Source organism: Cervus elaphus, chromosome 6 (genome assembly GCF_910594005.1).
Source record: "Cervus elaphus chromosome 6, mCerEla1.1, whole genome shotgun sequence".
NCBI lineage: Eukaryota > Metazoa > Chordata > Mammalia > Artiodactyla > Cervidae > Cervus > Cervus elaphus.
In genome coordinates this window covers 47,856,071-47,869,657 of record NC_057820.1, presented here as the reverse complement: position 1 = coordinate 47,869,657, position 13,587 = coordinate 47,856,071, and the positions used below count along the sequence as shown (strand labels likewise).

The window sequence follows — 13,587 nt, the reverse complement described above, 5'->3', positions numbered from 1 at the left end:
GATGCCAGCCACTCAACCTGAGGCATCCCTTAAACTATCTGAATTGCAGGTTAGTTTTATCAGATTCATTTCATGAATGAACCCAGCTTGCCTGAAGAGGTGCTAAGAGGTACACCAGCTACCATTAGTCATCCCTGAGGTCACTTTTCATCTTGAGGATCCAGAGAAAAAACATACTCTCTTCACAAGAAACTCTGTATCTGAGTCAAACCATTGCTCATAAAATTAATATTTTAAAATTAGCGTACAGTAAAACACGCTTCACTTTGTTTGACTTAACTAAAAAAACTACAGGCTATGGGAATACTCAAGGTCTCATTCAGTTCCACAACCGTAGGAAGTGTCAGTTAATGAAGATAAATGGCTACCTCTAGGAATTAAACATTTATTTTTCCTAATCTTTTATATTTTTCATGTAACAAAGAGTGAAACAGATTGATTGTGCATTCTTCTTTTTATAATCTGTCTTCCTTTAATCATGCACTTATGATTTATAAATTATCATAACCTGACAGGTGAATAGTTTCTAATATAGAGAATTAAAATAAAAACAAGATTCTAATTTTATTTAAGCCATTTTGAAATTTTATATTTCATTAACAATGAATACTATCAATTAAAGGAAATCCCTTTTAATATTTAAAGAAGGAACAATAAAACATCATCTGCTACTATAAATATATAAAAGCAGTTTATTTCACACATAGCTTTTATTGTAAAAAAGAATCAAGCTATTGGGCATGATAATTTAGTTTTATTAATCATTTACATAAGAAAAGAAATGGGAATTTCCTTAAAATATTGCTTAATAAGTTTCAAATTCTGATCATTCATTCATCATTAGTTAAATAGATTCAAGATGTGAATAATCTAAAATACTTTATATTACCTTTAAAATATTAGTAATACATTAATAATAACTAGTACTTAGTATCTTCTGTAATGGCATTAAGATTTGAAAAGGGCTGTATGAGGTGATCTTATTACCTTAACAAAAGCCTTCTTATTTATAGCTTCTTCTTAGACCAGCAGCTATTTACTAAGTGTATGCATCAGAATCACCTAGGGAGCTATTGTAAAATACAGGTGCCAGAGCACCACTCTTGGTCAGCAGAACTGGAGCAGGATCCAGAAACACAGTATTTTGGTAAGCTTCTACCAAGTAATTCTAACCAGTCATCTCTATCTAATCAAGCAGACTACCATGAGCATTAAGTTCTATCTCCTAGATACCTAATTATGAGTAAAGTAGCTCAGGAATACTAGGTGGCAACAGAAAGCTGATCTCGGTTATTGAGTTTTGCAGACAATCAGTATATAATGAAATAATTATTGAGCAAAGACAACTATGGTAAAAATAACACTTGATCAAATATTCACTATTAGCAAGAGGAAAGAACTCACATTAGAAAAATACCACTACATTTTAGACATTAGTATTCTATACAAAGATTTCTGGTTTGGGGGTTATTTTGCGGGGGCGGGGGGTGGGGGTGGCCATTGTATATTTTCTTTTTAGGCTGCTTTGGCTTTCGTGTCCATAGGCTTGATCTCTGCACAAACACAGCTACAAGTTTGAGCATGGGCTGTAGTCAATGCCTCCTAGGACAACCCACAACCACTGCAGCCGGAGACTGCAGATAAACGCTGCAGCCCTCCACTCTTCAGACAGACAAGTATAGGCAACATTCTCGACAGCCCTCAGAATGGAATGAACCCCCAGTGCCCAGGGCAGTGATCTCTATCAGTTCTTCCTCTTCCCTGCATCACTCTCTCAAGTCTCCTCCCTAGAGTCTCTTTCCAGAACCAAGTCCTTGTCTCTGGCTCTGCTTTTAGAAGGGGGTGGAAAGGGAGAAAACCAGGCTAGATGCTTCAATATAAAGGTTCTGAGAGCCCCAACAGGAAAAAAAAAAGTAAATGTTATGAGGTCAAATACGTAAAATTGTGTATAAGGAAAGATTGAGGGATATAATTGGAAACCTGAAATTTTTCAAAGGGCATAATAAAGAGAGTACCAATGAAAAGCAAAGTTTTAAAATATTTAATAAACAGAAATCAATAAAGTTCACAGCTCATAACTCATTCTGTTTGTTTTGTTAAAACCAAACGACCAAGGAATTCCACGGCAGCTCAGCAGTTAGCATGCCGCACTGCCACGCTAGCAGCCTGAGTTTGGTCCTTGGCCAGGCTTCTTAGTTTGTGTGTGTGTATAATATATATGTATATATTTATATAAAAGAGACTATCAGCTCCAGACAGAATCTAGTGTATAAAGATATATAGGGCCACTAAACAAAATATAGAAATTTCTTAATCCTGGGTGTATATGTATTTGGATCAGACTGTTAGGATAAACATTTTCTTTTCAAGAGAAAAAAAAAAACCACACTGGCATACCTGGTCAAACTGAAGATCTTCACCCCTCTGGAGAGATCTAGATAATGGCTTCTCCTACAATTGAAAAAAAAGTATATGCAAAATATTAGGAAATTTACATATATTAAACAGTTGAGATCTGAAAGTTGGTTTTGATTTCTTTTGTAATTATTCTTTTGTAATTAATTAGTTCTAAGGGGAGGTGCTGATGTGCTAATATAAACAAAATTTAATTAATTTAATTTAGAAGAGCATACACAGCATGACCCTTTCTGTCAGCCTTACTATCTACTTTTCTTGCTTCCTATTCCACATAGAATTATTTAACTTACTGAATGTGAGAGGTGTCTCAGACTATGTTCAATTCTATTACAACTGATTCTTTTATTGAGATTCTTTAGGATGATGTTCTAAACTTTCTACAGAATTTTTACTTGAAATATGTATCATAAAAAACCAGTGCCATTCTTCAACTGGAATTGAGAAATTTAGAAGTTTTAGAATTTTAAATTTAGAATTTTAGAATTTAGAGAAAAACTGGAATTTAGAAATATGTATATTCTGAAGCTTATCTATCCAAGAGTCCCAATTTCCCTCTCTCATTTATGACTCACCCTCATGAAAATAAACTCACAAACATATTTGCCATTGAAATGCAAAAATTCCTAATCTAACTATCAGAGAATCATGTTTCTAACTAATTTAATTGGAGTCGGTTAAATACTTGAATTTTATGTCGCTTGAGTTTCTTCTTTTTTAATTAATTTATTTTTATTGAAGGATAATTGCTTTACAGAATTTTGCTTTTTTCTGTCAAACCTCAACATGAATCAGCCATAGGTATACATATATCCCCGCCCTTTTGAAAATCCCACCCCATCCCACCCCTCTAGGTTGATACAGGGCCCCTGTTTGCGTTTCTTGAGCCATACAGCAAATTCCCGTTGGTTATCTATTTTACATATGGTGATGTAAGTTTCCAGGTTAACTCTTTCCATACATCTCACCCTCTCCTCCCCTCTCCCCATGTCCATAAGTCTATTCTCTATGTCTGTTTCTCCACTGTTGCTCTGTAAATAAATTCTTCAGTACCATTTTTCCAGATTCCATATATATTTGTTAGAATACAGTATTTATCTTTCTCTTTCTGACCTCACTTCACTCTGTATAATAGGTTCTAGGTTCATCCACCTCATTAGAACTGATTCAAATGTGTTCCTTTTATGGCTGAGTAATATTCCATTGTGTATATGTACCACAACTTCTTTATCCTTTCATCTGTCGATGGACATCTAGGTTGCGTCCATGTTCTAGCTATTATAAATAGCACTGCAATGAACAATGGGATACATGTGTCTCTTTCAATTTTGGTTTTATGGCGCTTGACTTTCTTAATAGGCAAAAGGTTTTTGGTATGTCTTTGGCACTTGAGTCCTTAAATACTAATCAAACTCTGGTAATTATCTTGCAGACAAGTCTTCTATCTCTAAAACCAACTACTATGCACGATAAACACGCAACATGATAATGATACTGTCCAATAGTATATATGCCCAGTTAACTAGCTTTAAGTCTCACAGCAAATTCAAGAGAACACTGCTTCTGTAAGTATTTTAAAAGTTTGGAAATTACTGAGTTATCCTAATGTGAATTGTGTACTTAAAACCTGGGCTAGGGGTAGTGTAGGAGAGAGAATAAGCTGTTTCTTCCCAACTTACTTGACTTACTTGATCCCTCTTTCATTGTAATACTAAACTGAAAGGTTTTCAGTAATGTTTTGAGGAACCCTTATCTACATAGTTCATTACCCCATAGGGTATTTATACAATAAAGTAATGACTAGGAAGACTAAAAGAGAGCAATTAACTTTTCCAGAAATACTCACAATGTTTTCTTATACTCAACACTTTTCATTTCTCAATAAACTCACACTTTTTCAAAGATTTCTGAACATTTGATACCCTCACGGAGTTTTCCCTAAACCAAAAAGTGAGAGTTAGCTGTTTTTTACATAATAAGAACTCAGAAATGATGTTTGAATGCGAAATACTCATGTCACTAACAGTTAAAAAACATTAATTTCTTGGACTCCAAAATCACTGCAGATGGTGACTGCAGCCATGAAATTAAAAGACGCTTGCTCCTTGGAAAAAAAGTTATGACCAACCTAGACAGCATATTAAAAAGCAGAGACATTACTTTGCCAAAGGTCCGTCTAGTCAAAGCTATGGTTTTTCCAGTAGTCATGTACGGATGTGAGAGCTGGATTATAAATAAAGAAAGCTGAGCACTGAAGAATTGATGCTTTTGAACTGTGGTGTTGGAGAAGACTCTTGAGAGTCCCTTGGACTGCAAAGACATCCAACCAGTCCATCCTAAAGGAAATCAGTCCTGAATATTTATTGGAAGGACTGATGCTGAAGCTGAAACTCCAATACTTTGGCCACCTGACGTGAAGAATTGATTCGTTGGAAAAGACCCTGATGCTGGGAAAGATTGAAGGCAGGAGGAGAAGGGGACAACAGAGGATGAGATGGCTGGATGGCACCACCGACTCAATGGAAATGAGTTTGAGTAAGCTCCGGGAGTTTGTGATGGACAGGGAGGCCTGGTGTGCTGCAGTCCATGGGGTCGCAAAGAGTCGGACACGACTGAGTGACTGAACTGAAGTGTACTGCACTAAATACAGATTACTAATCAAGGACTTTGTCTTAACCTCTCAGTTTGATTATAATATGGTTGAGGACGGCCTAATCATTGCTCAAGCAGATGTACTTTCAATATGAGACTTTGAAAAGATAAACTATTCAAAAACATGCTTGTAGTATCTGCAACCAATTAACATAACAACTGAAAAGAATACAAGTTATTCTCCCATCCAAGTACTAACTGGGCCCGATCCTGCTTAGCTTCTGAGATCAGATGAGATCTGGGTGTGTTCAGAGTGCTATGGCCATAGACCAAATTATTGTCTATATTCACATTTAGATGAATGCAAAGACTTATGTATAAGAATATTTACTGTACTATCTTTTTTTGCTGTTGTCTTCCCTGTAGCTCAAACAGTAAAGAGGCTGCCTGCAACACAGGAGACCTGGGTTCAGTCCCTGGGTCAGGAAGATCCTCTGGAGAAGGGAATGGCAACCCACTCCAGTATTCTTACCTGGAGAATTCCATGGAGAGAGGAGCCTGGTAGGCTACAGTCCATGGGATCGCAAACAGTGGGACAGGACTGAACGACTAACCCTACACTATCTTTTCTCGCAGTGGCCTCAAATTGGGTGAGTCCCAAACAGCTTATCCACAGAGACTGGTATAAAAAATTTACAGTACTTGCTCTGAGTGAAGTAGCATTCAACTGTTAGAAAGAATGAGACAAACACACATGGGCTAACAATAGAACAATCTCTGATTTTTTAAATAAAATCAGGTACAGAAAAAATATATGTATATAAAATCTCATAGCTGTGCTTTTTTTTTTTTTTTTTAAGGTGGAAAGTGCTATAGAGACTGATAAATAATGGACATGAAAAATAGTAAACTAAAACTATGGACAGTGATGACCTTGATAAAAAATGAAAGGATCACTATTTTTATTACATAACCTTTAAAACTATTTCCACTTTTTATAATGTCACTATTTCAAAATAATAGACTATATTAATAATGAATCTAAACTTCACAATCCCTTATACTCTAATTTTACCCTTTAACTAGTATCTGTGTGCAGAGTACCAACAGCAACATGTAGCTTCCAGGGAAAACAAAAGGGGTTACTGAAAAAATTTTGACAGTGTAACAATGATACTGACATATTTCAATAATTTGCAACTAAACATGGCCTTCTCTCCTACTAAACAATCCTGGTCTTTGTAGATTACAAAGTCCAATGACAGAGCAAAGAAAATATATATTGTCTTGGACTTTAGGATAGGAAGCTGCAATGGAGGTGGGGACTTCCTAATGACCACTGAGAAGATGACATTTGAGTCACAATCCGAGGGAAGGGACAGAGCTTGCCATGCAGAGTGGGGAAAAGATAATCCAGTCAGTACCCTGGGACTCCCCAAAGGCTCAGGAATTGGAGGACTTCAGTACTATGAAAGTATGGATGAAGGTGAAGTTAAAATAAAGAGTGTTGAGGGATTTCACTGGTGGTCCAGTGGTTAAGAATCCGCCTTGCAATGCAGGGGCATAGGCTCAGTCCGTGGTCAGGGAACTGAGATCCCGCGTGCCACGGGGCAGCTATGTGCCACAGCTAGAGAAAAAGCCTGCGTGCCACAATGGAGACTCAGCGCAGCCAAAAAATTTAAAAAATAAGAGAGCTGGTACTGTATTGACCTGTTTTATATGTTTTTTTATTAAAAAGAGAAAACTAAAAAAAAAAAAAAGAGGTTGGCTGAATATTTCGGAAAAGTTTAAACCCTACCTCTCACTCCCTTCACCCACTCTTACTTATTTAGCAAGTTGGCCGTCTCTCCATTCTGCCCATAGAGCAATTGCCCTTCTTAGCAAAGAGCAAAACAGAGATGTCAGCTGGGAGATTCTACAGTTGAAGACAGGGTATCATCCTGAAGACAGGGAGCTTAAGTGAAAAGGTATATGCTAAATATTAAAAACAAAAAACAAAAAAAACCCAGCTATCTTCTGCCTCTATATCCCCTGGATGTTAGTAGCCAAGCCTAAACCTTCTCATTTGGGCTACTGAAGCACCCCTCTCAGGAAATTCTGACGCGCTCCCAGCAAAAGAGCTGACATTGATTGTTGAGATGGCTACACGCTCAAGACCACAGTCAAAAAGGCCCCTCCATGTACGTGGGGATTCCAATCAACTGTTCAATGTCTCAATCATAATAAATACTATATACCATGGAACAATAAACATGTGGGCGGGGGGGGGGGGGGAACTAACAGAAAAATGCAGTTTGGAGGAAATAAGAGACCAGAAAACTCTTTAAAATACAAAGATATTTAGTACTATCAAAACACAGTGGATAGCGCACAGTTGTAAAAAATGCTGGTCCTAAACGAAATACATACAGTCTATATTAGCAGGTGATTGGTTAAAGCCCTTTTTCCCATCTTCTTTATAGGTCACTGGCAATCTAATAACAGTGACAAATACGCACGAATGTGCCTGGATCAATTATCCAGGATCGATCTACCTCCTTCTAGGAATAAAGAAACCTAAGGTATTGGATTACATAGCTTGCAAGCTGAAATTTTAATCAATGGTTCCCCTACCTTTTTGAATCTTTCAAGATGAAAATGAAATCATGGCTGAAGTCAAGTTCAGCTAAACTTTGAATCTCTCAGCTTCCTTAACTTCCTTTTATAATGAGTTCTAATATGAGAATGAAGAGGCCAGTTCTCTCATTGTAGTGGTTGATTAAATTCTTTTAACAGAATTCTTTCACATGGGTGCTTCTAAGTTTCCATGTAACCTGTGTCCATCTGACCATGAGACATCTTAGGCTCCTCGTATCTAACAATTTGTGGATGCTATTTTCTTTAAAACAGAATGAGAGTTTCATTCAAGAACTCGAGAGAGTCATCTTGAACAGAAGTTTATTACTGGAAAGGGTATAAAATACATTTCAAAACAAATGAGATCACAATAAACGCATCTGAGGCTATAATAAAAACATTGTGACGATTTTAAATTAAATGTATTTTCATTATCTAATCGTGATGCTGGGTAGATGATACACCATCTACTCAGACTTGGACATAAATGAAACAAAGCTGGCAGAGATCTGATTTAGACATGAAGAAATTACGCTGGTACACAGAATGTGGTAGAATGAGTGGTAAAGAACCGGCCTGACAAAGCAGGAGATACAAGAGATGCAAGTTCAGTCCCTGGGTCAGGAAGATCCCCCGGAGGTGGAAACGGCAACCCACTCCAGTATTCTTGCCTAGAGAATTCCACGTACAGAGGAGCCTGGCAGACTACAGTCCATGGGGTCGCACAAAGTCGGATATAACTGAAGCGACTTAGCACGCACACATAGGAGTGTAGGTGGTAAAACCTCAGAAATATGATGGGGATTTTCTCAGCCAGGGTTTGTCCTGAGCAGCCGGAGTCTACAACATTTGTGCATTTTCCTGGTGTGTCAGAAGGAGAAGGAAGGAATGTCTCTTCTCCCTTAAGTGTGATGATGGGGTAGAAACACCTATTTTTTAATGGAATCCTGAGCACTACTCACTATAACTCAATAATCTCACTTTAAATTACATAGTGGATGTTTCTGAAATGAACTGTTAAATGAATGAATAAAATATAGTCAGCATCAGTCTATTCTGAAAGAAATATTAGAAGCTCTGGATAACACAATGATACTATGCTTTGTCAGAAGGAAAACAAGGGTGCAGGCCACAGCAGTGTTCTCAAGAATAAGTTCAATTTATATGACGAACTTTTACTAAGAGCCTACCACCAAGGACAGTGCTGCAGGTACAAGAGGAGAGAGACCTGGTTCTCGGCATCAAGTAGCGTACATCGGTAAAGATAAATATGTAAACGATAAACCATAACATGACAATGTCAGAATCTAGGAGTGTGAACAAAATTACTATAGTAAAACACAGATTCATTTAGCTTAAGGAAGGATCACTATGTTAGAGGGAACATGTGGGAAGTTGGAAGGATGAGCAGAGGTTTAAAAACAGAGGAGTTAAAAGCATTTAGATCAAGAGAAAAATAAAAACAAATACATCAGAACAACAGAATGTATGGAGGATACTTTTAAGCCAATACTTTTGTCACAGCATACATCTGGATAGGAGAATCAAGAAACATCATACAAACTATAACAAGGCTTTGAAGAGGCTGAAATGACTCCCCCAAGAACTTGAATTTAACACATAGGAATGAAAAGGAAGCAAGAGTTCTAAAGTAAGAAGGTGATAATACTGATATTTGTGTTGTAGACAAGGGACAGTCTGGTGAGAGCAAGGAAAATGGAAAGGGGATGGACTACTACTTGATTGGTTAGAAGGCTAATGCAATGGTCTAACATGACAGAATCTGACGCTGAGTTAGGTCAGTAATACTAGTATTGGTAGAAAAAGGAAAGAGCAAGATATAAAATTGCCATATTATAGACTCGTTCAAAGTAGGTTAATTTCACTCACATTCCTTAATTGTGTTACTCTCAAGACTTTTACATTTCAAAATTGAAATTCCTTTAGGTATACAAGACATTTTAGAGCTGTCAGGACCAGACTGCATCATGCTGTTGATAAAACATTTTATAAAATAGGAGAAGTGTTTTAAAATGTGCTGTGCATGCTGCAAACTGTTAAAGCCAAGTGATGGGTCTAAAGGGGTCATTATACTATAATCTCTACTTTTCTATAAGTTTGTATTGAGATATATGAGTAAATAAAGGTGTAATATATTTCAAGGATACAAGGTGATAAATACACATATACTCTGAAAGGATTCCCACTATCAAGTCAATTAAAACATCCATCACCTATTTACTTTTTCTTTCTTTTTTGTTTTTAGTGAGAACACAAACTTGACTTTCTTAGCAACTTTCAGTTAAACAATATAAACAATCAACTATAATCATCATGCTCCATAAGCCTTTTTTTAATGTATCTTTAAAAAGTGATTTCCTTTCTGACTGTATGCTATTTAAGTAGGCCAATAAAGCAATCTAACATGTAATTCACAGACCATGGATGAAGAAAGGAACATTTTATAGAGTAAGTACCTTTCTAATTAAACCTTATAAGCACTATTTCATATCTACAAACTCTCATAATCCTAATTTTTAAAACAGAATTTTATATTATATACATGTAATATATACATTGGTATAAATACATATATATTGGCATAAATATTAATTTGATATGCAGAAAGCAATCATGGTATGACTAAACTGAATATACTAACAATGAGATGTACAGTTCTGAAATATACATTTTAGTTAATGATCTTTTATGTACTATTATTTCTTAAACCTCAAATACATGATTTCATACACGCTTTCCTCAGAGTAATGTCCTCCATTTAAAGATCAGAAAGAAACTCGACACTTGCAGGCACCCCACCCACAGACCATCACAGTATGAGCAGTAAGTCCTACCTACCTAAGAAAACTAAGAACATATATTTCCTTCATCTTCCCTCCTTTCTTAGGTCATCTTTATTCTCTTCCCTTCCTTTCTTCCTTCCTTCTGAGGAGGACAGCAGGTTGAGTTAAGCCTAACTCTTTGCCCTGCTGCTTATTGGCTCTGGGCCTCACACAAGTAACAGACCCTCAGTCTCAGTTCAGTCACTCAGTCGTGTCCGACTCTTTGCGACCCAGTGAACCATGCAGCACGCGAGGCCTCCCTGTCCATCACCAACTCCTGGAGCACACCCAAACCCGTGTCCATTGAATCGCTGATGCCATCCAACCATCTCATCCTCTGTTGTCCCCTTCTCCTCCAGCCCTCAATCTTTCCCAGCATCAGGGTCTTTTCAAATGAGTCAGCTCTTCCCATCAGGTGGCCAAAGTATTGGAGTTTCAGCTTCAGCATCAGTCCTTCCAAAGGACACCCAGGACTGATCTCCTTTAGGATGGACTGGTTGGATCTCCTTGTAGTCCAAGGGACTCTCAGGAGTCTTCTCCAACACCACAGTTCAAAAGCATCAATTCTTCGGTGCTCAGCTTTCTTTATAGTCCAACTCTCACATCCATCAAATAGTGGTGAACATCTATCTCTAATTCAGTTATGTAAGGAATAAATACATTTCAGCTGTTACATCCTCTACCTCCATCTTCATTATCACCACCCAACTTGTAATCTACCAACATGATCTTGATTCATCACATATCCATTCCCTTCAAATCCCAAGAGTTACTTTCTAAAGTTACTTCACCCTGCAGAAACGGTTCTCAGGCTGTTTAATTTCCAAAGTCCAATAACCTGTTCCCCAGTGTTCACTGTACTACGCGTCTATTATTTGACAATAATAATGCCATTCTATAGTTTCTTTGCCGTGATGCTATCATCTGCTGTTTTGGCTTCAATCATCATCCTCATGTGGATGATGCCAAAATCTATGTTTCCTGCAAATTCCCAAAAAGAATTTCCAGCTACCAAATAATTCCACATGGTCTGGATTGCTAGTAGCTCAAGCTTAACATACACAAACACCTTAATCATTCTTACTATCCCCAAAAAACTCTTATTTTCTTTACCAAAGTAAATATACTACCATCTTTTTGAACACTTCAAAAAATCTTTAACCCTTCATGTTCACTCAAAACACCTATTCCATTTTAATTGTGCATCAAGTTCTACTGATTCTGCTTTTGTTATTTATCTCACTTTTTTCCACTGCTAATGCCCTAGTTCAAGGCTCTTTTCATTTCAGCCTGGATTTATACAACAGCTAAACAGTCTCCACCTTTCATCTCTTCTCCTTGTTGTCCAACCACTGTATTATCCATCATAAAACAGTCTTCACAATTCTTTAGAATCCAACCCAAACCTTTGTTCTTGTTTTTTTTCCTTCCTTCTTCCTCACCATAAGTAGAGCTCCTCATGCTTTTAAGTATCCTCATGTACTGTAAATTCAAAGCTGTTTACTTATTCTAAGTTTGGCTACTGTCATATCACTAACTCACAGGATATTTTAGATTTTCTTTCATTTTCTCTTATTTTTATCTGTCTCAATAATTCCCCTTGGTGAAATCATTTTTGTTCTTTTGCTACCTGCAGTAACTCATCTAAGTGTATTCTAGAGCCACTACAGCTTTTTAGATGACCACTTATTATCACCTATCCCTTTATTGTTTTCAAAGACATTATTTTTTAGAGTAGTTTTAGGTTCACAGTGAAACTGAGCAGAAGAACAGACCTACTGCATCCCCCTGTGCCCACACATGCATAGCCCTTACCATTATCAACATGTGCACTAGAGGGGCGTATTCATAAATGATACATCCTAATGATGCAAACTCTTATAGACTGCACTATGGTTCACAACAGGTGCTGTAAATTCTATGGATTTGGATAACCCTATGATGATGTGTATCATTACAGTATCATACAGTGTCAGGAAGTATTTAACAGGAGGCTTCCTGTGTGCTGTTTGGATCTGTCAGGAACCCTCTGGCCCTTATTAATTCCTGAATATTCAGGAATTAAGAGGAGAGGCACGCCTTTCCCAGGGCTGAGGAATCCAGGCCTTTCTCACTACGGTGATAAGTATCCTCTTCCTTTTTATGAGCCATACGGTAAAAGGTGATTGTTTGCAACTCTCTCTTTGATAGGGATGTCTTCTGTTTTGTAAGTCTGGAATTTTCATCTTTATCTTTGCTGAGAATAACCACCTTGTAAGACAGTATATATGCCCACACCATGTTGATTAAAACACCTTTGCTCCATCAGAGCTTGGGTCCCCGTGTCTTTCTTTCTTTCTATTCTTTCTGTCTTTCTCTCTCTCTCTCTCTCTCTCTCTCATCCATTCAAGAGGGCGCCTGGTGCCTACGTGCAGCAGCGCGAGCCCAAGAACAGGACTCTACTGGCTTTCCGCGTAAACCAGGGGATATCAGCCTCTTTCTCTCTCTTACTCTCCAGGCCACCAAGTTCTGGTCCATTAAAGGACCAACAAGCGCCATCAGCCTCTTTCTCTCTCTTACTTTCTTATCGTCGGCTCCGGACCACCAGGTTCCAGTCCATTAAAGGGCCAACAATACAGGACATATTCACTACACTAAAAATCCTGTGTCTGCCTATTCATCCCATCTCTACCCCTGCCCAACCTCTGGCAACCACTGATCTTTTACTGTCTCCATAGCTTTGTCTTTTCCAGAATGTCATGTAGCTGGAGGTATACAGTATATACCCCTTCAGATTGGTTTCCTTTAATATTTTTCAACTATATTATTTTCTTTGGAAAATCTATAATATAATGGTTAAGGCAAGAAAATATTTCAGGTTTATAGGTCAGCTCTACTCACCAAGGGTTCAGCCATTACAACTTCAATTTTCTTTTCAGCTTGAACAGCAAATTCTGCAAAGAGGCTCTTGATGACATATTCACCAGGCTTGACATCTGGGTCAATTGTAATGCTTGACATGATGATATTCTTTTTCCCCAAAGTGGAATGAGAGTTGGAAGAAGTGCAGTACTTACTCACTTTGCTGACTGGTGCTGAAGTTAAAATAAAAGAAACAAAAGAACTCTACTTTAATAATCAA

The 13,587-nt window shown here is 37.5% G+C and overlaps 1 protein-coding gene across 9 annotated transcripts in view; it reads right to left on the bottom strand.

Moving 5' to 3' along the window:
* The window catches only part of FRYL (FRY like transcription coactivator), a 253,065-nt gene that overhangs the window by 129,283 nt on the left and 110,195 nt on the right, over positions 1 to 13,587 (bottom strand). For all 9 annotated transcript variants that reach the window (XM_043906825.1, XM_043906824.1, XM_043906827.1 and 6 more), the window contains 2 exons: positions 13,347 to 13,540; positions 2,398 to 2,451 (listed from right to left, as the gene is read on the bottom strand). In XM_043906825.1, coding sequence (XP_043762760.1) covers positions 2,398 to 2,451; positions 13,347 to 13,466 — 174 coding nt within the window. In that variant the 5' untranslated portion in view covers positions 13,467 to 13,540. The remainder of the gene's footprint in view (positions 1 to 2,397; positions 2,452 to 13,346; positions 13,541 to 13,587) is intronic.